This window comes from Tauraco erythrolophus, chromosome 3, assembly GCF_009769465.1.
Source record: "Tauraco erythrolophus isolate bTauEry1 chromosome 3, bTauEry1.pri, whole genome shotgun sequence".
In the NCBI taxonomy this organism is placed as follows: Eukaryota; Metazoa; Chordata; class Aves; order Musophagiformes; family Musophagidae; genus Tauraco; species Tauraco erythrolophus.
This window is the reverse complement of record NC_141467.1, coordinates 83,188,016-83,212,573: the sequence shown is the minus strand read 5'-3', so window position 1 is coordinate 83,212,573 and position 24,558 is coordinate 83,188,016. Positions and strand designations below refer to the sequence as shown.

Sequence of the window (24,558 nt, the reverse complement as noted above, 5' to 3'; positions counted from 1 at the left end):
GGCAGGGAGGTTGGAACTAGATGATCTTTGAGGTCCCTTCCAACCCTAACCATTCTATGATTCTATGATTCTATATCTGCAATGCCACCACCTTCTTTTCATAGGAGAGTTTCATTAAAAAATGAGATACAGCTCAAACGAGGGATTTTACAAGGCACACTAAATATAGCTTCCTCTGAGCTGAAGTTTAATTTTATCTGTTTTAAGAGAGAATATTAATATATTTTGACTTATTCATCCACACATTATGGCTGTACTGTGCTAATATTACGCCATGCAGGGTACACATTCAGTAAACACTAACATTAACAAATTATTATCAAATTCTGTAGCTTTCAGGCACCAAATTACAGCAAATCACAAACCTCCAAATATGAGGTTCACATCGACTGCACTAAAATAACCCTGAAAAAAACCAACTGAAAATTACTAATGAAGCTTTTAATTTAGATGACTTGCTGCTTGATTGACTTGAGAGAAACTCTTTGTATGAAAATTGTTCTAGAAAAGCAATATTAGAACTGCTGTTCTTCACAGGGAAAATAATTTACTTGTTTCAGACACTGATGCTATGTGGCATTTTCTCCACTTTAACATCTGCACTGATTGAGGTGTCAAGCTTTCTCTTTATTAGATATTTACTTTTTAACACTCACTGTGGCCAGGCTTAGAACAAGCATTAATTAAAAACAACTGCATAATCAAATTGCCAGAAGTGCTTCACATACCAAGATTTCACACATGGGCACTTTGGAGACAGTTCAGACCTTTTATACAAATGCGCTCAGCTTCTATGGTGATTTGAACATCTAAATGCAGAATTTGAATGTCCTCTGAAAAACTGTTGACAGTAAATGATCAAATCAATTGAATTATTGATATCTGAATACTCTATAATTTGAAGATGCATGATGGATGGGTTTGGGTATTTTTTTGTATCAAAATATTATTTTACAAATACGGGAAGAATGAATATACAGTGAAAGGAACCAAAAAACATTACAGTAGGAACAATTGGTTACTTGCCGCATAGTAACTAAGTCCTCAAGAGGTGTTTCTAGCTCTACCCAGTATGACATACAAAGTTTGAAAAACACTGTTACTATACAGATAATGCTTCTTCTTATTTAAGTACTCATACATGTATATTTTCTGCTGTCCAGCATGTCCCTCAAATTAGCCTCCTCTTGACACTGTCGATTGGAATTTATGAGTCCTTTCATGAAGTGTTTTCTTCTTAGGAGTGCTCGCCACCACATCTGTACTCAACTCAACTAGGTTTTCCCTCATGTGCAAAGCATCTACCAAGAGAGTGTCTGATAGGAACGCTACTTCCTTTCAGCTTTCCATTATGCCTTGTCACTCCGTAGATATTAGGACTATGATAGAACAAGCTGAGTTCATATTTGCTTAACTTTACTTAAAGAAGAGAATGCTACTGTTAATTATCGATGATCTACAAATATATATAATAATATATATCTATAAAAATAAAGGGAAAGCTCATTAATGTTTATGTGTGTAGTTCCTGGGCTTTTGGGGCACTACAGACTTCCACTTAGGGCTAGCTGGTGATCTACAGTGAAATCCTTTTAGTAAGGGGAGAAAACATCCACTCTATATACTAATGCTGTAAGATGTCTTCCAATAGGCAGTTGATTTCAAGCTGTAACCAATTTATGTGTTCTGTACCTACTTTGAGCAGTAATCATCAACAGCATCCACGTATAAAAATTCAGATCACATTATCAGCAAGTAGAGAGAGGGCCTTTCGTTTTCTGGGCAGGGAAGGCTGTAACATGACAGTGAAAGAATTCTTTCGAACAAAGGACTCCTCAGGTATTTTGAGAAGTGAAGCAAAAATGAGTAATTGCTTTTTCATTCTTGAATACATAAGTTCAATAAGAATTTCTTTACTGGCTGTTACTGTTTTTCCTAATCTACTTGGCTCTAATCATCCTCTGAATAAACATCTTATTTGTATTCTTATTTTGCTCCTGAAATATCTTGCTATCTTTTGCATAATGATAAAAACTTATCACTATAAATGTTTATCTTCTCATGGCTGGAGGACTGCATTCTTACTTGGAAAAGCTCTTCTCTACAGAGGCTTGCAATGCAGTTTATGCAAAATTCACTGCCTTACATTCTTCGAGGATGCATCTATTGAAATATATCTCAGATTACAAATGTCTCATAAAATAATGTAGTGCAGATGAGATACTGGTGTAGAACTCAATTTTAAACATTAATATCTCACTTAGTATTTGTCTTACAACAATAGGTGAGACTTTTTATGATTAAATGGGCTTGACAATCCATGTCTCTTTTTGCTCATAAAGTCATACTCAGTAGGTTACTTGTACTTAGTAGGTTACAGCAGCTTCCACATGCATTATGAGGAAGTACCTGGGAAAATAACTATATAGAAATTATAGTCCATACGCATTGAACTTCACTAACTGTAATGCCCATTCAACTTTGGTCAATAGAACAAGAAAAACCACTCTGCTTTTCACTGAATTGTATTTAGTATTATGGTAACTTAAATGGTGTTTTGTAAAGTGTTCTCATTTTTTTCTAAAATCAATATAAAAATACTGTATTGCTTTTATCAATAAGCACATAACAGCATTTTAAGGGGCACGTGAAGATGCTTACGTGCTCCCACACAGAATTGCTGATAGAGAACTTCATGAGGGCCATAGTTTATTGTCCAGGACAGCAAAATGAATGCTTTAAATAATTTGAAGGCTATGTACAAGCAATCTAAAAGACAAAAACAGAACTGCTAGTGTCTCTCCTTCTGCTATCCTGTGCTACGACTAAATCCAGCAGAGATGAGATATGATAGAGATTCTGTTCTAGTGCTTTTGATCTCAAGATGAAACGAATGTATATTGTACATGAAAGAGATATTTTAAAATCTTGTCAAAAATCACTTTTGCATATTTGTTTAAATATCTAATGTGTTACAACCCTTTCTGACAGTAGCTGGTGTAGGATATACATATAGCCAGGAAAAAAATAGATTTAAGTTTTCAATCGGTTTATCATTATTTCTTAAAAGCTGTTCCTATTGACAGATAACACTCTCTTTAATAAGACTGAGGTATATTAAGTTTGTCTAAGCATGATAAGATACAAGACACCAGAAGTGATAGTTTTTAAGAATAATTTTTCCATGAGATATTTGAAATATTTATAAAATAAAGAAAAGAATATTATAGGAAATAGACACAATCTTGCTTACAGATGAACATATAAGAAAGATCTTCCACTGTTGGATTTCTACCTATCACCAGCTTATCCAAAGACGAAGTCAATTGATCTTATGGGACCAATACCAGAGAAGCTATATAAAAAGGTGTTGCGGAGAAAGAGAAAATCTCAGCTACAATCAGAAACATGATGACTCCAGACCGCATATAGCTTTCAATGAACTACAAATAGATACATAATGGGATCAGGAAGGTCCATGGATTTCATGGAATCATAGAATGATAGAGTGGTTTGGGTTGGAAGGGACCTTCAAAGGTCATCTAGTCTACTGTTTTGAACAAAAATAAATTAAAGAGGAACCAAAAGAGAATTCTTCTCTCCTTAAAGGTTTGCAGAGTTTAGTTCACAGGTTCAATACTTTGAATAAGCATTAATTTTATGGAACAGATCACTGAGAGTACCCAACAGATGTTAGCAAATATACTTGATGTGATACAGTATTTATATGGCAGAAGGAAAAAGAGCAAAATGAAGTGTCATGTTAAATAAAACCTGAAAATACAAAATGAAAGAAGTGGGATAAGAGAAAAGGAAGGAAGGAGGGAGGGAGGGAAGGAGGGAGGGAAGGAAACAGAAAGATAAATGGATAAATTATTACATTTCACGCAAAGAAGCCATATAGTTAAACCAAAATTGTGATGAGTCTGCTAATGAATAGAAGAATCTTAAACGAGAGAAGGATGTGGGTGATAAGACAAGGATAAATCAAAAGACTTGCAAACAGAGTGACAGCAGCAAAAAAAAGAAAGGCAATAAATAAATATTTCAAAACCAAAAGAACATCAAACTTTCCCACCCACACAGACAGTCTGAATTAAAATGCAATTAAAGTGTAGAATTGTCTGTCAGCACAAATCCAAAAGCTAAAAGATCTTAAAGGAACTAAAGGTAGATCAAAAACTCAGGTAAGGGAAGCAGACTCATTCACTAAACTGTAAAAACTGTAATTTTACAAGTTGTCAAAAGAGGAGGTAAACAACCTATTTCCTGTAAAAAGGCTAGCTAACATACGGAAGATTTTAATGTCCACTTTTATGGTCTTCATATAAACAATACAAAATGCAATAATGGAACAATACAAATGCGATAATGGAAAACAGATAAAGACAATAAGTACTTTCAAAAGGACTGTGAGGTTGGAATAGATGATCTCTAAGGTCCCTTCCAGCCTATGCCATTCTATGATTCTATGATTTTCAAAAAAGAATTAAGAATATTGCTGGAGAAAAAGACTTCAACAGCTCTGGACTATGTATGGTGATTCAATATACTGCATTAGCAAATCAGATGTCATAGAGTCTGAAAAGGAGAAATTCAGAAGTAAATGTTCCCTTCCAACCCAAATCATTCTATGATTCTATGCGTTATCATCTTTATTTAAAAGTCAGCCTTCACAAAGAAAATGGGAAAAATTTAAAAGGCTTAATATGTTTAAAGCATTGTATGAAGTAAACAAAAAAGGAAATCATATTGCAAATCCAGGTGTTTCACAAGAATCCCACTGATGTCCAAGCACCTGGTAAAACATCTGCAAAACTCAGTACCTTTTTCCAGGACAATACAAAGATTTCAGTTTCAAAATTTCCCCAACACAAGGACATGGAGCTGCTGGAGCGAGTCCAGAGGAGGGCCACGAAGATGATCTGAGGGTTGGAGCACCTCTCCTATGAAGACAGACTGAGAGAGTTGGGGCTGTTCAGCCTGGAGAAGAGAAGACTTCAGAGTGATCTTATGGCAGCCTTCCAGTACTTAAAGGAGGCCTACAGGAAAGCTGGAGAGGGACTTTTTACAAGGGCATGTAGTGATAGGACAAGGGGAAATGGGTTTAAACTGAAAGAGGGCAGATTTAGATTGGATATAAGAAAAAAAATTTTCACTCTGAGGGTGGTGAGGCAGTGGAACAGGTTGCCCAGAGAAGTTGTAGATGCCCCATCCCTGAAAGTGTTCAAGGCCAGGCTGGATGAGGCTTTGGGCGACCTGGTGTAGTGGAGGATTTCCCTGCCCATGGCAGGGTGGTTGGAACTAGATGATCTTTGAGGTTCCTTCCAACCCTAACCATTCTATGATTCTGTGATTCTAAAATGGCACCATACTGAGCACTCTAGACATATATCCATGAAACCTTCTTTTTTCCTCCCTCTGTTATTAAACTCCAAAGTTAGGTTGATACATTTTTAACTTAACTGATCAATAGGAATATGAAAGTCCTTCCCTTTGGGAGAACACGCAATCTGAAAGCCTTAGTGACTACTAAACACATACAGAAAGCTAACCAACTAAGCCTGAAAATACAGTAAGCAGGAACAAGGGGCTTCTGAGAATCACTGTATCTCTGATTCCAGTACTTCACACCACTCTGGCTACATATAATTCCTGTCCTCTGACTGTAGTAAAAGCAAACAGGGGAGTGGGAATATGAAAATGCCCTAAGTGTTACTAAATATCTTTCTAATTAAGGCGACAATCTGAAAACTGAACCTATTAATGTTTGAAGATGATTTAAGGAAGACAGAAAATCTAGTAGCCTTACACCCACAGCGTTCATTCAGTCTCTGGTAAAATTGCTGAAACCTTGGAGTAGAGCAAAACATTTGAGCAGAAGTTAACAAAATCTGAATGTTAATGCAGATAAGATAAAAAATATTCCTTTGGGATATAATAAGTTTTACTGTGGGATATCTGCAAATTTAGACTGTTCCAACAAGAACATGGACAAATTCTGCTTGAAAATGTCTGCTTTCTAGATATTCTAGTAAGAGACCAACAATGAACCAGAGCCAACAAGCATGCCAGCAACATGACTTGCCCTGTTTGTACTGCAAAGTCTGTATCACATTATATTAGTTAAAAAAAAGGGCTGCTTCATAAAATTTACATGCTGGTTAATAAAAAATTCGTTATCTCATTTTCCGAGCAAGCACAAGACCTGTGGCAAGGGAAGAGCAACATAGCAGGGTCAAAAATTAAGCAGAGTCTAAGAGACAACCATTAATATCTGGAAATACAGTGATGGCTACGCAGACAACACAGAAATGCATCTGAGCGCAGACTGGTAACAGTTTTTAAGACAAGACAGTGCAAACTCAAGTAATCAGGTAGCTCACTAAATGTTTGGATTTATCGATAGCTGGCTACATCCCACCTTGCAATATCCGAGATTGCCTATTTTAGCTCCTTTTTTAATTTCTTCTGCCAGGCCCAGCTCTATTCCTCTGACTCCTGTTTCCTATATACCCTTCCTTAGGCTGCCAGTAGCATGTACTACACGCGCTGTGAAAGCTGCACATGTGCTGCTGGGTGGCTGCGTGGCAGGAACATGTTTAGACCGACCAGCTGATGGCTGTCCTACAGCTGCTGCATCGACCAGGCAGCATATACTGCTCCACCTTTGCTGAGAAAGGTACGCAAATCACTATATACATACACTTTAGCTAGACCTGACCCAAGAGAACGACAAGCTGTCTAACAACTATTCTGAGCGAGTATTCATTGTTTTTGACTGTGATTGCAGTATTATATTTTCTCTTAGAAAAGGAGGAGAAATATTCTTTTACACGACAACTTTATCTCAAATACTCATTAAGATCCCAATATATCAATACTTCTTAGTAAACAGATTATCTGTTAAGATATCTACTGTCTTAAATGTTCATGTTTCAGACCGTTGGCAGTGCTGTTACTCCACGATGAAGTTTTAAAGGATACATCAATCTCAAATATCTATCAAAAAAATCAAACAAACACTTCTTCATATTTAATAAAAATTCACTTTTCTTCTAGTTTTAGCATTCTAGAAAAGCAACAAGAAATTCACACATTGATCTTTTCCCTCTGTTGGTAATTTTTGTGGTTAAATATACATTACCCATAATACTTATTTATGTTTGTTGGAAAATACACACTTAGATTCCACTTATTTTTCACCAGAAAAACATTATAAAATTCATAATAATAAATTATAAATAATAAAGATTTCTGCTGAACCTAGAAGAGTAAATTTAGACAGTAATACCTGAAACAACACCAATTCCATCATCACAGTCATAATCAGAGACTTCACTGTCGCTGATTCTTTTGGACCCTGCCAAAAAAAAATTGAAAATCAGAAATGTGTCATTTATTTTCAACTAACCTCAGCCAACAATACTTAAATAAATATAAGAATTTCATACTAGACAATGAAGCATTAATATAAGCATATAACAGAAATTACTGAGGCTCTATTATTGAAAATGTTTCAGCATACCAATGATTTTCATCTAAATGTTTAATGTAATATCCAATGAAATGTTGCAATATAGCTCCACAACATTGCTTTTTTGAAATATTTTTCATATACTTCATGTCTATATGTATTCACTCCATATACAAACTGGCATCACACTGTTGATCTTCTGAGTTTTCATATGCAAGGCACCATCCCTCCCAGAGTCTTTGAACATCAGAAAAAAAAAGGAGCAATAATATTAAACGGATGTAATATTTTTTTAGGTCATCGGTAAGCATTATGAGAACAGGCAGCTTCACACATATAATGTGTCCTTCAGAGGAAGCAAGCTATTAAATGCTCTATAAGAATACACCTGTCAAAATAGCTAGAGCTTAGTTGGCAAAAGCAGATTCCGCATCCACAACTAGAGCCAAAATGTAGGTCACGTAGTCCAAACGTATATGCCAGTTTGTGTTTAGCTTAATTTTACTTGTGTCTTCTGTGGCATCTTTCAAACAGAATTTGATTGCTGACTCAGGATTAAGTACTGGCATGTGAACGATAATTATTCATTTACTTGTTTTAAACGTGAAAATTCCCTGTTCTTCAGCAAGATGGTGTGTCTGTTCTAATTCTCCGGCCATCTAAAAACAGGTAACTAGTAGGTAGAAGATTTAATGTAATTGTCACCAAACCTTCAATCATGTGCAAGATGAATCTTACCACAGGATGATTTATTCTGAAAAACTTACAGTCAAAATACCAGTAAAACCTGGCAGTAAACCTAAAGAAACTCAGGACGAAGCAGGATTAATGTTCTATCTGGGTGACTGGCACAGGAGGATCCCTACCCTCCTTTCCCAAAAGAAAACTGGGAGAACGAGTGCTAAGAGCATTTTTTACAAAACCGAAAAGTTTTCAGCTTAAAGAAATTCTAGAAATTATTTGAATCAGAAGAAATACTGTTTATCATGCTGTCTAACATCTGTCTACCCAACAGGAGACTTTCTTTAGCAGAAAGAGTGCGTTTACAAGATTTGTATAGGAAAAGTTTTCTGCATTGCACTCTTCTAACTTTCAGCAGGCACGGGTCCTAACCCATCCTGTTCACCATAAGTCATTAATCAACCCATTCTCCACAAATTCATATAATATCTTTTTCAGTCAGAGTATTCTCTTGGCCTCTATAGCACTCTGCGTCAGTAAGTTCTGCACTTTAATTTTGCATTGTGTGGAATATACTTCCCTCTGTTTTATATCCCAGGCACAAATACAGACTGGGCGGAGAATGGATCGAGAGCAGCCCTGAGGAGAAGGACTTGGGAGTACTGGTGGACGAGAAGCTCAATATGAGCCGGCAATGTGCTCTTGCGGCCCAGAAGGCCAAACGCATCGTGGGCTGCATCAAGAGGAGCGTGGCCAGCAGGTCGAGGGAGGTGATTCTCCCCCTCTACTCTGCCCTTGTGAGACCTCACTTGGAGTATTGCGTCCAGTTCTGGAGTCTCCAACATAAGAAGGACATGGACCAGTTGGAGAGGGTCCAGAAGAGGGCCACGAAGATGATAAGAGGGCTGGAGCACCTTTCCTATGAGGACAGGCTGACAGAGTTGGGGCTGTTCAGCCTGGAGAAGAGGAGGCTCCGGGGTGACCTTATAGCGGTCTTCCAGTACCTCAAGGGGGCCTACAAGAAAGATGGGGAGAGGCTGTTCAGGAGGGCCAGTTGTGATAGGACAAGGGGTAATGGTTTTAAAATAGAGGGAGGTAGATTCAGATTGGATATTAGGAAAAATTTTTTTACCATGAGAGTTGTAGAACACTGGAACAGGTTGCCCAGAGAGGTGGTGGATGCTCCATCCCTGGAGACGTTCAAGGCCAGGTTGGACGAGGCCCTGAGCAACCTGATCTAGTTGGAGATATCCCTGTTCCTTGCAGGGGGGTTGGACTAGATGACCTTTGAAGGTCCCTTCCAGCCCTAACGATTCTATGATTCTATGATTCTATTACAGTACTTCAGACAATGCCCTCCAAGCTTTTGTATTCTGAGAAACATGAATCAGCATTCTGTATTCTCTGTCATCTCTTTTTTTTTGAGCTGAAATATCATTTAGCTCCTTTGCATATATATGCAAATCATTCCATATTTCTGATTGTTCCTGCTGTATTTTTTTTTGTATGTTTCCTAGTTCTTCTGTGCTTCTTGTAAGAAGTCAGAAGTGGTTGCAGCAATCAAGATGTGAGTGTATGAATTTGTAAACTAGATTGCGGACTATTTCTTTTGGGATAAAAATTGCTCTTTTAAAAATTATTCAACTAGAAAATGGCATAAGCATGTTATGTGTAAATCTTAGAAAACTCAATCTAGCCAGCCATTACACTATGCAACTTCAGTAGAGCAAGTTAATTATTGTCATTTAATTGCAGTAAAGTTTGGAGGTTTCACAAATAGGAAAGTAAAATTAGTACAAGGAAAGCCGTATGTTGGTTTCCTATTCCCTGCAGTTCTTAGATGGCAGAATTCAGGTAGGTTCAACTTATTCTAAAAGTTTAGAAATATCCTTTCTACAATGGGGATGGTGAAAGATGTCTTTGAATTGAAGAAATACAAGAAGTAACGCCTTCCTCTAAAATGAGAAATAGCAAGGCAGTCATCCCAATTAGCACTCAAGAAAGCCTAGAAGACGAGGGAAAGATTGAAGGAAAAGTTTTCAGCTTTCTAATAGACTTTCTGAGAATCACCATTTCTAAAAGCAATTAAGTCTGGCAAGGACAATATTCAATCTGATTATTTTCTTAATTATAGCATAACCCTCCGCAACCTGCTTCCCTCCCACACCTACCTACTTCTTCCCTACCTTCCTTCACAAGCTACCGTCTCATGCAGCGCAACTGTGCAAGAGCATGTACACACTAGAACTGGCAGTTTATGGCAGTTTCACTGTAGCTTTCATTGCAGGATTGGGGAAAAACCTCACCACCTAAAAAACATTAGGCCTATTAATTTCACGACCTATTTAAAAAGTACTTTCTGTTTCAATTTTTACTATTTTTTTCTTGTTTACATTTTTACTTTCTATTAGGCAGAAAAAGAATTCAAATTATGTTAGTTTCTTAATCTAAAAACCTTTCCATTTTTCATCTTCATGGCTAGCAATAACAGAGAGAAAATACGAGGTGTGTTACTCCATTTTATGAATCCAATACTTATTTTTTTGTTAACTTTTCACAGGCTGCAGTGTTGGCGGCCATGGAATGCTATAAAAACTTCTGAATAAAAATAACATGGAAATCACTGAAGAAATTTTTAGATAATCTTCTTTGGATGTCCCATGCCTGACAGTATTTAAGAGGCATTTAGGCAATGCCCTTAATAACATGCTTTAACTTTTGGTCAGCCCTGAAGTGACCAGGCAGTTGGACTGGATGATCATTGTAGGTCTCTTCAAACTGAACTTATCCTATCCTATCCTATCTTACTTTGACAGAATCACATTTCTCTCCATAACAACATTCTAAATAACTGGAACTCTTCCAAATGAATGAAATAATATGCAATCATAAATATTTTCTTGCAAGGCAACCTAAATCTGTGGAGAGTTCTGAAAGATCTTCTGACTTCCGCATGACAACTCAAGTTGGGATGGAGCTGTACTCCACTCTATTATTAATATAGAGGGGAAACAATGCAAGATATTATACCTTCTGTGCTTCATATATTGCCCATTGATATTTCTGATACAGTTCTCTAGAGAAAAACAGGTCGAGGGAGGTGATTCTGCCCCTCTACTCAACTCTCGTGAGACCCCACCTGGAATACTGTGTTCAGCTCTGGAGTCCCCAACACAAGAAGGACATAGAGCTACTGGAACGAGTCCAGAGGAGGGCCACGAAGATGATCAGAGGGCTGGAGCACCTCTGCTATGAAGACAGGCTGAGAGAGTTGGGGCTGTTCAGCCTGGAGAAGAGAAGGCTCCGGGGTGATCTTATAGCAGCTTTCCAGTACCTAAAGGGGGCCTACAGGAAAGGTGGAGAGAGACTTTTTACAAGGGTGTGTAGTGATAGGACAAGGGGTAATGGATTTAAACTGAAAGAGGGTAGATTTAGGTTAGATATAAGAAAGAAATTCTTTACATTGAGGGTGGTGAGGTACTGGAACAGGTTGCCCAGAGAAGTTGTGGATGCCCCATCCCTGGAAGTGTTCAAGGCCAGGTTGGATGAGGCTTTGGGCAACCTGGTGTAGTGGAGGGTTTCCCTGCCCATGGCAGGGGGGTTGGAACTAGATGATCTTTAAGGTCCCTTCCAACCCAAACCATTCTATGATTCTATGATTCTAAGACCAACACATGAGGTTCAAAACTGTACTAAAGTCTATATGAACAAACAAGTGACTAGGAAAGAAGATAGAATGAGAAATAAAGTTAAGGTTAGTCAGCTTAAATACAGAAGGAAATGCCAGATTTATGGCTTAGTAATTCTCTTTTGCTTGTGGGGAAAGAAAAAAAAAAAAAAAAGCTTTTGCAAGGTTTTGTGGACCCCTTGGAAGAACAAAGGGTAGTGAAGCATGCTTATGAGCTCCTTCCCTGAAGCTCACAGAACGCCTTCACAACCACTTAAAGTAACCTAGCATTACCTGTAATTATTCTGTGCTCAAAGCTGACATATAAGCAACCCTAAAATCAGTCTCGCAACAACAGTCTTAAGAATTTGGTCTCTCATATTTATTCAGTCTGTGCCTGAGGGTTCTTAGTGTGAGCTAATTTCTCATGCAGTCCTGCTGTCTCCATGTCGATCTGTCACTTTATCCTCCTGCACATAATAGTGCTTTTTTTTAAGATTTTGACCAATTTCATCTACACTGACAGAGGAGTATAAATACCAAATTTAATTAAGTTCCTACAGATCTTTGAAAATGGTTGCTAGGTAGATGAGAGATACAAATCAGAATGCCTTAATGAAAAAGAAATATTGTCAAGCTAAAATTTGTGGCTAATCTACAAGTGCATGAGTCCATAGTTGCCACAGCAGACATGGTCTCCATGTGAAAATATTGTTAAACATGAGAAGAATGTGGGATTATTTCAGGAGAGTATGGAATAGAAGAAACATGGGATACTAAAAGTAGATGAAATGGAAACTGGGCTTTATTAGTACTACTCTCATGAAACATCCTGTGGGGTTTTTGTTTCTCTCCACCATAGCATTGCATCTATTTTCTTAACGATGTGTGTTTAATTTTTTAAACGTAACTAAAAGATAACTAGATTAACCAATTCTCAATGAGATTCCCATAATTAAAACTGCGTGAACTGCAAAAAGCCTCACATGAAATACACTATAAAATTTAAGCTTATAAAAACTGTACATTACAAATTTATTTATTTTCAATTAAGGCAAACTTCTCAGATATGGCAACTGGATTTGTAACTAGGGATTTAAATCAATATGAAACCATAAAAATATGTATCAGTAGAAATACTGATTTTGCCAGTACTTCACTTACCCCACGTCTGTATTTTAAAAATACTTACACTAGTTCTCAAACAGCTGTAATACAAGTGTTCTTTTGAATATAGCTTAAGCAAAATAGCATTTTCCTAGTATAGTTAATAAAGCTCACTACAGTATACCTACCAAAGCTCTACCTAAAATAAAGGCAAGCAAAGCAAGTACAGTGTTACAATACTGCTCCAGTATCAATACTGAGATGTTAAGAACAAAGAAAGAAAGCCAACAAAAGACCTATGATTGAAAAGCAGACACGTAAGGCCAATGAACATTTAAGCAATTTAGCATCTTCACAATAGGTAGCAAAAGCACATCAATAAAATACCAAATTAAATTTTGCATATATATGGAAGCAATAAGCATTTCTGGCATGCTGACAATTTACCTGAATTATATGAATATAAGCCTTTATCTGGAAAACAAATATTGAAATGAAGTAGTGTCAGGGAAAAATACATGAATCAATACATGTAACAGGGATGGTTAGAACCTTAAACTTCATTATAATTGCTTTTGGAGACTGAAGAATTTGGTATATTAGGCCATGTTCATTCTAAACAATAAAACTCAAGGAGCTAGGAGAAATTAAACCACAAAAATGCCAATCACTTCTGGATCAACATTTATACTCAGTAGTCACAGAGGACTCGTAGACGTACTTGCAGTATTTGTTTGTTTGCATTCCTTAAGTCTGGTTGGTTTATATATTTTAACTTTCCATACAATCATACCAGTTTTTCTAAACTTGACAATACAATAGTATGCAAACATTTGGACAATTATGGAAATATGAAAAGTTACTTTGTGTTTGCAGATTTTGTAAACGTGACTTCCATCAAATAACACAAAGAGGCCAGGAAGTCAGAATAACATGAATATTATCTTCCCATTAGCAAGACATTAGGAATGTTTTTATTCCTTACGGTTTAACAGCTTACAGACATCACCTTAAAGAGTGATAGTGAGTAAATGGTGCACCTCAGATTACAAGATATGACACTGTTAGAGGAAAAATGCAAATTTCAATTTCTTTCCAACTAGTGCTGTTAAGAACTCACCATGTGACTAGGTACCTTGTGGCGAGTCACACTTTTTCTGACATCCAGATACTAACTATTTTAATATGTAGACCATATCACTAAATCATCTACTACTTATAACTTCTAACTCTATATAAATTTCCAAATTTGGTTTCTTGATAAATATAATTAATTTTTATCATTCAGCTCCAGATTTCCATTAGGCTATATAATTTAAAAATGTATAATAAGGATTTTTTTCAGCATCATTTACAAACATTTAGGTGCGAGCTTTAGTGCATAACTTCTCTAATATTTGTATTCCTTGGTACTAATCTCTTCCAGTGATGAACTTCATGAAAATCTGACTCTTCTTTGGCTACAAAATTATGAAAAATGGAGTACAGGGAAGTTTTCTAGTTTACTCCAGCAGCATCAGAAAGTCACCAAAGGTTCAAGAGTAACATCCAAAAAAAATAAAAATCAATTAACACAGTCTAGAAATTATTTATATAATTAAAAACAATAGACTTTCTGAATTTAACTTTTGGAAAGATCTGTAAAAGGGTAGAGTTTCTTGAAGAGCAGAAGAACATAAAAATACTGAGATTGTAATGGGAGTGAGGACTAAGGAAGCCATGTTTATTTCTGTATGGTTACAATACAGAAGGGAAAAACTCAGAATAGTATTAAATCCATCTGAAAACTTCATCCGAACCGTCACGTTGTTATATGATAGTTTATCATGCTTCAACAATTAAAAAAAAAAAACACACTACCTTTAGCCAGAAAAGGAAGCTACTGTACGAACCTATATCTTTTAGAATACTTTTTAAAGATCACCTGACTTGCTATTGATCTACTGCCTAGCAAGGTTACTCTACCCAATCCACTGAGTTATTTCAACAATGAATTGCTTTTCTGTCATCATTACATGATAGAAGAGTAGCTTAATAACATGGTTCTATCAAGTAACGAAGCAACAGCATTACAATCAAATTCCCTTAAACTGCTTCAAAACAGGATTTTAAGTATTTTTGTAGTTTAATTACAATTTAATAAAGTTTATTTTAAAATCTTCAGACAGCACAGAATTAATATCTTAAATTGTCTTTTGTTTGGAAAAAGAAAAATAGTTTAAGGCCTTTTCAGACACCCCTGTATCATGTTAAATACCTTTTAATTAAAGTATTTAATAAACCATAGATGTACGATAAATACAATAAATAAATCACAGGTGTATAATAAATACAATACTGGTATATATATCCATATTCTATGAAGAAAACATCAATGCGTGCAAACAAAGATAACATGCCCAAGGCCTATGCTACATAAAAGAAAGAGAAAAATTAAGAAAGAAGCATGAAAGAGAAAAATAAGTGTTATTCTTGCTCTCTAGGGTAAAATTCTTATAATATATTCATCATTCACAGTCTGTGCCACTGACCATAAAACGCTCCATATTATAATTTGAAAAAAGTCGCTGAGGCGTGTTTCCATTTAGTACAACTCACTTACCTACTAGTGAACAGAATTATTTTAATTCCCTCAAGTAAGATTCAGTGACATTGATGTAAAATTGTCATACTGATTTACCATCTTCACTACAAACTAAAATGAAATTGCTGAGACAGAAAGATCCTGATTCTGCAGAAAAATAAGATTCTACTAGAGTTCCAAGGAAGTCATGAGCTTTCATTAGAAGACTGAGGTTTGCAATGTGGCTGAGATTTCACAGGGTAAAGTTTCAGATACATTGAAATTAATTATCATTAAACGTCGATTATTTTGGTACTACCAAGTGTATCTCTTAATATTCTACAATATAGACTTGAAAATTTTAGCATGTAAATAATGGAAGAGAAGGTGTGAATTAACAGTTAGAACATTCGACTTCTTATCTTTGATTTGACAGTACAGGCACAGAATTAAAAAAAAAACCCTCAGCACCCAGCAATGACAAGTCCATCTAAAAACATTTTCAAAATGTAATAAGCAATGGGTCCTTTATTTGAAAATTCAGTTTATCAATTTGTTTTTCTAGTTGGATAAAGCAGTTTTCAGCATGTTAAAAGTCTCAGCATTGCCCCAGAAAATATAGTCTGGCTCAGGCAAACGTACAAAGCTGACAAAAGAAGATGACAAATATTTTCTATCTGATTCAAAATACTTTGCTTAAGCATATAAATTCTTTTATTCCCATCTGAATGAATAATTAAGATTCAGAAAAGGAATGTTATATATAGTTTTTTGCACATTTTTTTTTGTAGAACATAAGTAATCTCACAGTTTAAATACTCATTACTAAAATGTCTGTCCCTCCAGGTTTTTTTTATATGCCTTAAGAACCCTGAAACTCAGTGGAGTCATTGATGACTTTGATTCTACAAGTAATAAAAGTCAAACTCCCTTTAAAAGAAAGCTCCTTCATAGTCTGTTCATTTACAATTATTTTGATCCTAACTGTTTTTTGTGGCGTTCAGTTCTTGAAAAATTACAATTTGATGTACCATTTTGGACTTCTAGATGTCGATTTCCAAACACTGTCATTTCTAAAATCTCTGAGACCTTGTTTTCAGCAGAGTTTCTCTCGGATAGTTTTACTACTTTTACCTTACTGAGGATGCTTAAATATAAAACTTGGCATTTTTCCTTTTTGAAACGTATTGTGCATTCTCATGGCAATTAAAAGCTCTCCTTCCACTGCTGTATAAACTTATGCTGTAACTAGAGACCTGAAAATGCCTGGTTTTACTGTTATTTTCACATTTCTTTTCTTGTGTTGGCATTTAGCTGTTATCTACACTATACACCCACTCTCTGTGGTCTGCAGATCAATAATTCAGACAGCTTGGTTTTAAAGCTGCAAAATCTGACTTAGAAAACTAGTGTCAGTTACTTTTTATTCCTAAAACAAATTCAGAGTCAATACAGAACTAAAAACAATTGTTGTTTTTCAAAATACACAGTAACCTAGTATTCTTTATCAACTAAACAGGACCATTTCACACTGCACAAATGCAGACATTACACGGACATAACTGTAAAAGATTGAAAAAGAATGTTTCACATCCAATTTCATGTCTGTCATTTCTGTATTCTGGGCTACGGAGAGATGAAGTAATTTTTGATCTGCAGTTCCATGGTATAAACCCTGCTTGATTTCTGTATCAGTTCTCAGTGAATAGTAATACTGACAATAACTTCCATCCCATTGATCCTAACAACTATAAACACAATATTCAAACCACATTAAATTTTCAATGTAATCTGTAGTAAGCTTCTTATCTAATGTGAGATGAAACAATAATACTGTGGCCTAACCAACAACAGGAACTACCAAATCTTTTTAAAATAATCTTTAATTTTCTGTTTACAATCTCTTTTCAGAAGCAACATAAAAAAATCTTCAGGTTTTCTGTAATTCCAGTTAATATTGTCTGGAATTCTTAATATATAGCTGATTTAATGTCAAATTTTGGAGAAAATGAAGCCATTTTAAAAATTCACTTCAAAAATTCAGCGCAATAAGTGAAACAGACCTACTCATTACCTCACATTTCACATTAAAAAAGCTTGAAATATACTATATATACTATATAAAAAACAGTCAGTTGTTTGAAAATCTGAAATATAATTAGCTGAAAGACCTAGTAAGTCATAATCTTATGTTCTGTATTAGTTCCAGTCTCTAAGTAGATGTCTTTCAAAAAATACTAAGGAAAAAGCATGGTAACGATCCTTCATCACTAGGAAGTTAATGGATCAGAGGACTAGGCAAGAGAAAGTAGACAGCTGGCTTAGATCAGTCTGTACCACAACATAATGCCCACTCAAAGATATTTAGAGATAAATATATGTAGCAACTAAGCTATTGTCTCTGAAAGCTGGTTCCTAAAAAAAAAAAAAAAAAAACGGCATATGGGGCTCTGTGGGAAGCTTGCACTTTGATACTGGCTGTCTGTAAATATAGGAGTTGAGTCTTCGCGGCTGACAGTGCTCTTCGTCAGGAACGCTACAATTCAGTGACATTAAAAAGAGAACAGAAGTAAGTGTAGGTGGTTCTTTTAAAACACCTTCAGAGAATAACTTTGAAGTATTGTCTTTAAATATATGTATTTATAGCAACTTGGCAATCATGAAGATAAAAAAGCTTACATGTGTAGATGTGTATTTATACAAACAACAAACATCATTGTAATTCGAAATCTGTCCCGTTATTTCTCATACTAAGAATTTTAGGGGGCATACAATAAAGTACTTCATATTGTACTTACTAATTCTATACATAGAGGCATCACAGATGAACAAAAGGTGGGAGGACCAAACTGCTCAGATTTTGCAGCCCTAGAAATTGAAATCAGCCTACTGTACAACAGCACAGTAAGCATTCTAAAATGTGCTTTGAAAAAGCACAAAGCAAGACAAACTTGCTAGACGTGTCTTGTCTTCGTTCTGGAGATTTTTTTCACATTGTAGTAACATGCCACTGGATAACAAGTATATTTGTATATTTGTGTATTTCTGTTTCATCATCTACAAGAGTTGTTACTGAAGGACGCAAAAAGAGCTTCAGGCATAAGAAACTAAGACATTAAGTCTAACTTAATATTCTTCTGAAACCTCAAAAACAAAGTGAAAGAACCAGACTTTTATGTGTTGTTAATATATAATAAATATTAGTAAAGGTAAACAGTCATAAGATGTGATGCTTGCCCTTCACCAGTTCCCTGATGATGACATTTATGCTGGGAAGGGTTTTTTAGAGGTCAACTGGCACAACGCCTGTTTCAGGTTTGGCCAACTTACATTGCATTGCTTATGGTCTTGTCCAATGGAGTTCTGAATATCTCCAATAGGATATTCCACCACCTCTCTGGACACCAAAAAATAGTTTTATTTCCATTTCAGAAGTGTGACACCAATTTTTTTTTAAATTGTGTTTTTTAATTGCTAAATGGATTCTGCTACCATTGCAGAACACTGACCAGATGCTACATTTCCATTTGGATGTCTTTCCCCAAAAATGAGGGATTTTAATTCCAAGAGATTTTGCTTTCTATACTCATACATGTAAAGATATCTGTTTAAACTGAAAATTATTTATGACACACAAGGATTCAAGAAGTGCATAGGTTTCCAGGACACTAGAGAAAATCCTTCTTTATGAGATCCTGATCTCAGTAGGAATGCAAATAGCATCATTTATTGTAGGAGCATGTGAATTCTCCAGCAATAACAGTCAATGTCTGACACTGCTTATTTGGCTGAAGTTTTTAAACGTCAAGATGTCAAAGTATCGCTCTGGGAACAGTCAAGCTAAATCATCTTCATTGAAAAGCTGGGCTTCTACACCAAATCTCAGTTTTCACTAAACCAGAAGTTTTGATAAATCCTTCCATCTACATTTCCAGACAGGCATATAAGATTGTTCAGTTGAGCATGTTAGTGTTAGTATTACTATTAGTGTTAGTGTTAGTATTAAAAAACAATTATTGACTGTCAAAATTTGAGTTGATATAATGGAACAGATCTTTAGTCAAGTATTATTACAATCTTTTCCAAAATAAATCACTTACTGTTTTATTCATTCCTCATGACAGTTACTTATTGCATGGACAGGAATTACTATAAACAAACAGGGTTTGTTTGTTGGTCTGAATATATTTTGAAAACCACTGACTTCACACACAAACAGACACTGAAATGTCCAGAGGCCTGTAAAAGTAATTTTACATGGAGTACCTAACTTATAATGGTAGAAGATATAGAAGAAAAATAATTTAAAAACTTTACTTAAACAACAGTCATGATACTTGAGAAGACAGCAGAGGACTGAATTGAAACAGAACTCTTTACCTGTTAACCATCATTTTTTTCCTCCTTTTACGGATAAATATAATCTTACAGCTTGAAGGTTATGCACTGCAACTGTTAATGTGTCTATCTCAGAATATTATGATATGGAGCATTTTAATCTTTCTCATCATCCAGTGCACAGACACAAAACTGTCAACTAATCGAAATATTTATATACGAGCTATTATTTAATAGAGAATCTACATAGAATATAGGAAATATCCACGCTAGTTTGCATGCCTACACATCCATATATTTCAGTGAGTTTGCGTGTAACATATTTTCACACACAGTCATATACCATGACTCAAAAAAACCCAAAGAACTCTTAGAAATAGTTTTTGGTTTGTTGGGTTTTTGGGGTTTTTTTTTGGTTTTGTATTAGTGTCAAGTGATATTTTATAAAGTTAATTCAGTGAAAGATAGTTTTAAATCACTGATACTACTGAGTAGTTAAAAGAGAGAAACAATGAAGAATTAAGGAAACAGATTTTCACCCTTTACTGCCTTATTCATATGTAACTGTTTTTATTAGCATACTGTATATACACTATTTTCAAAATATCTACTGATAACATTAAACTACTGTGGATCAAGGATATCAAACGCTACAAAAAATAATTTTAAGATAAATTCTACTTGTGAATGTAACCATGTAAAATAGCATCAAAACAAGGCAACAGGCCATAGTATTAATTTAGCTACATACTATGTTATATACAGGTCACTTTATTTTTAAGAAATATGAGCTAAAGAGAAAGGTAGTGCACATTCACTTTCGCTTAAGAAATGAAATGATAAACATAATATAGGAGATAGGACTTCAAGATAAAAACAGCACATTGCAAAAGACCAAGATAATTTGTGCAAGCTCAGGATCCGAACTAGGTAGTGTCGTAAGAAAAATCTGGCGCATTTCACAGTGATTAATATTACCATTTGTAGCATGTCAGACTCCTCAGTAATCATAAATGACATAATTCATAACAGCTACAAATGAACACACATGTTCTGTCAGCTTCCCATCTACAAGAATTTAATACATTTTACACATTAATTCAAATGAACTATACACAGTGTGTAAAACTAACAACCTACTTTGTAACCTCCGTGTGGGGCTCTCGCCATGGAGCTGTCTGCGTGGCAAATACGGTGAAGGATGGGGAAGTGGCAATGAAGAGACATCATGCGTTTGAAGTTTGTACCAGTGAGGCTCATCATCTAGTAATGCTGTCTCTAACTCAATAAGAATCTAAAGAAGAGAAAAATGGTTAAAAGTAGGAAAGCATTGCATAACAGAACATTTTAAAATAGGTATGTTCATAAATTTTATTCTATTATTCACTCTGTTGTATTATTCTCTTATTGTTAAGGACTTTGTCTGAAGTTTTATAAAAATCTTGCATTTAACATGAAAGGAGTTTCTGTGCCTTTTATAACACTATGAATACCAAAAATCTTTCACAAAACCCTTATTACCTTATGACAACCTTTACAGCATTCAAATATCTCATAGGAAGTTAGTTAGCAACATTCCAATGTTTTGGGAAAATACAACTACGACTAACACTGATTTTAATGAACAATTCTAAAAGAAATTGAGAAACCATGTGCATGCTGTTACTAAAACAGAGCAAACACAAAAATAATCTCATATCAGTACTATGTGATAAGTGCAAGATCACCATAGTAAGTCACAAGCTTACCACTAAGTGAAGTAAGGACAAACACAACAATTTCAAACACTTTTGCTTTGCTTTATATAACCATTTTTTCAAAAATACTGTATCTAGACATGAATATGTGAGCAACTGTATTTCTATAAAAACCCCCAATAATTGTATACCTCTCCTAAAAATTCACTTTCTTCCTCTCGAACTCGTGCTTGGTCCCAAAGAGTAATTTCTAACATTCGTTCTCTAAACTCTCTCCGATGAACTGGAGAATAAATAAATGTCTGATTCCACTTAGGTTCCAATGTTTTCTTTACTGTTTTTGTTCTTCTTTTATTTTTATCACTGCAAAAAACAATTAAATATTAAAAATGTTCAAAAGACCATTATACTGTAATTATATAACGGGAAGTAGGAAATCTTAAATCAGCAGTACATTTTGTAGTATTATGGGCACTATAATCTATGTCAGGATTAATCATTTATAATAAAACAAAGTTCAGCACATATATTGAGGATAATTCATAACTTCATATTAAAAATTAAAGTTAAGTGATTTCCAGTTTATATGCCAATTCCAATTTTAAGAAGTCCCCTGAAAAGCAGGAATGTTTTAATGTGTTTGTTTTGATAAAACAGCATTTTATAAAGTAAAATATACTTCTGCAAATGGGAATTCCATGAGGCACAGTTCGACAGTAGAATATGTATGCAGGCAACATTGGGCACAGCAAAAATCTGCATTTCAGATAACGAGCCAGCTGGTTCACTCAACCTTCCAGTCTTACAGTGTCTGAGTCCTGCAGAGCAGGAAGGAGCAGCTGGCCTACATGAAGGAATGGTCAGGGAGCTGTGGGCAGTGCGGGACCTTCTCTGCACGGTTTTCCTGACTAAGGGCTCCACCGCTGGGAAACCAAAAGCCCTAAGAATTAGTTACATATCTTTTTCCAGCAACACTGGAAGGAACATTGTTCTCAAACCAGCTCCTGAAATCCTTTGGATCAACCCCAGGTGGATCTCTACTACAAGGTTGGCCTTATGTTTTGGGGCCCGATAAGGTCTCCATGCAAGGCTACCATGGAACTCCTGACTCTGGCTCCAAGGTGTTGAAAGCAATGTGTTTTGCAGAATAATTCTGCTTGGAAGAATTAATATTTTCTGATGGAAACAAGTTTTGTTGGAAATGCTCCTTCTACTGAGAATACTGACAAGAGTTTTCATAACAATGCCTAATTTTAAACCTGCTGATCTCTGCATAATGCAGCTGTGGTACTAATTTATGTGGATTTTTTAATATGGTAATGCAGATACTGTGTGCTTGCTAATACTTGCAATTGTAATATAGTTATTGTATTCCTGAACTGTTACTTAGAAGCTAGAACAAAATATTCACTAAGAAACTATTTTTAGACACATTGATAAAGCAAATAATGTTATTATTTCTATTATACTAAAGACTTGTTTAACCTTGAGAACTGAAATAAGTTACATAAGTTACAAGCTTTTCCAATGAAATTTGTTTAATCAAAGAAAGTTCAGTATCTACATCTAATTAAACGCTTGACTTAAATAAGTGTATTTTACCTCTAGCACGCTTCCTTCTATTACACTAGAAATATATTGTAGCTTACTTAGCTTTTACCTCTAAGGAAAGGAAAATGAATTTGCACATCAGAAAAAAGACACGATTCAGTAAGACAAATTGCTGATTCTTATATAAGCAATAGAAATCACATATAATAATTAAAGAAAAAGTTCTGAATACTTCACATAAATACACCAGTATAGCATAATAAAATTTCATGTTATGTAATTTTTTGTATCTGTGTACTTGAAAGCATTAAATTAAATATTTTTCTTTTATGTATTTCTAGTTATTACATTGTGCAGCATTCTAAACACATACATTTTCGGTAGCTTTATCAATCTTGAAAAAGCAGATAAGATAATTTAAGCAGACCTGATTCTCAGTCTAGCACAGCTTCAGCATCTCCCAACACACTGCAGAAGTTAGAATAAACTAAGAATCTAGTCCAACAGTTCAAATATTTTAAGCCCAAGACAATCCATCCAAAAACTTTTTGTCATCAATGATACAGTAAATTATCCAGTTATAGAAAGTTTTGTTGTCAGCATATGGTATATCGTGAAAGTGGAAACACAGTAACTTCCAAAATACTGAATAGTTTTAATTCCTGCTGAAGTCAATTGGTATTGAAGACAGTTAGCATCTTCCCAGTTTAGATATTAGGAAAAGCAAAGGATGTAAAATTATAAACTGTAAAGTTACATCCTGTTCTATAGATTCAGCAATCCACTGGTCAATCTTTTATATACTGAGTCACGTTAAATCTTTGAATTATTTGGTTGATACATTACAAAATAAAGCTAAACATTTTCCTCTACTGACAAAATCTGAGGGAATATCAATTAAAAAAATCAACTGGGGAACGTATTATCCCCTTTGCTGTTCTTCCCACCACCTAAGTTGAAATGGCAGAAAATCATGGACTGAAAAATGAAGGAGTTTTTCAGGAATAAGGGTCCCTAACACAGTTTAATTTTCAATAAAGGCATATATAATGTCACTCCAGATCAATATCAGTCCTGTGCTTTAGGGGAAGTTTTCAAGGTGCATCTGGCAAATTTTAGCTTTAATTTAGCCTTAACTCACTTATACTGTGCTATGAAATCTATGGGTTTCAGATGCCAGATCTGTTCCTGCTTTGCTGTGTAAAGGTGGGGCAAAACAAACCCCTGGACTGATCAGTCCAGAAATCTGTGAATCTAACTCTGTAGCTTTTGCTTTGGAGTAGACAAGAATAATTGTCATAGGAAATAAGGGCATTATAAAACACTAACAACATTCTTTGCAAATAACAGAACCCCATGCAATGCCATACGTTTACTTTTCCTTTTCTATTCGATATTTCATAAAATAGCCAGCGAAAGTGAGTTTGTGTTTAGTGTTCAAAGACACATTGCGATTACATAGCACGTTCAATAAAGA

General features: G+C 35.2%; 1 protein-coding gene across 1 annotated transcript in view; it reads right to left on the bottom strand.

Moving 5' to 3' along the window:
* RIMS2 (regulating synaptic membrane exocytosis 2) overlaps positions 1-24,558 on the bottom strand; it is a 504,339-nt gene that overhangs the window by 176,036 nt on the left and 303,745 nt on the right. Inside the window, exons 12-14 of the mRNA XM_086609332.1 lie at positions 21,722-21,893; positions 20,974-21,127; positions 7,302-7,363 (exon numbers count right to left, since the gene is read on the bottom strand). Coding sequence (XP_086465458.1) covers positions 7,302-7,363; positions 20,974-21,127; positions 21,722-21,893 — 388 coding nt within the window. The remainder of the gene's footprint in view (positions 1-7,301; positions 7,364-20,973; positions 21,128-21,721; positions 21,894-24,558) is intronic.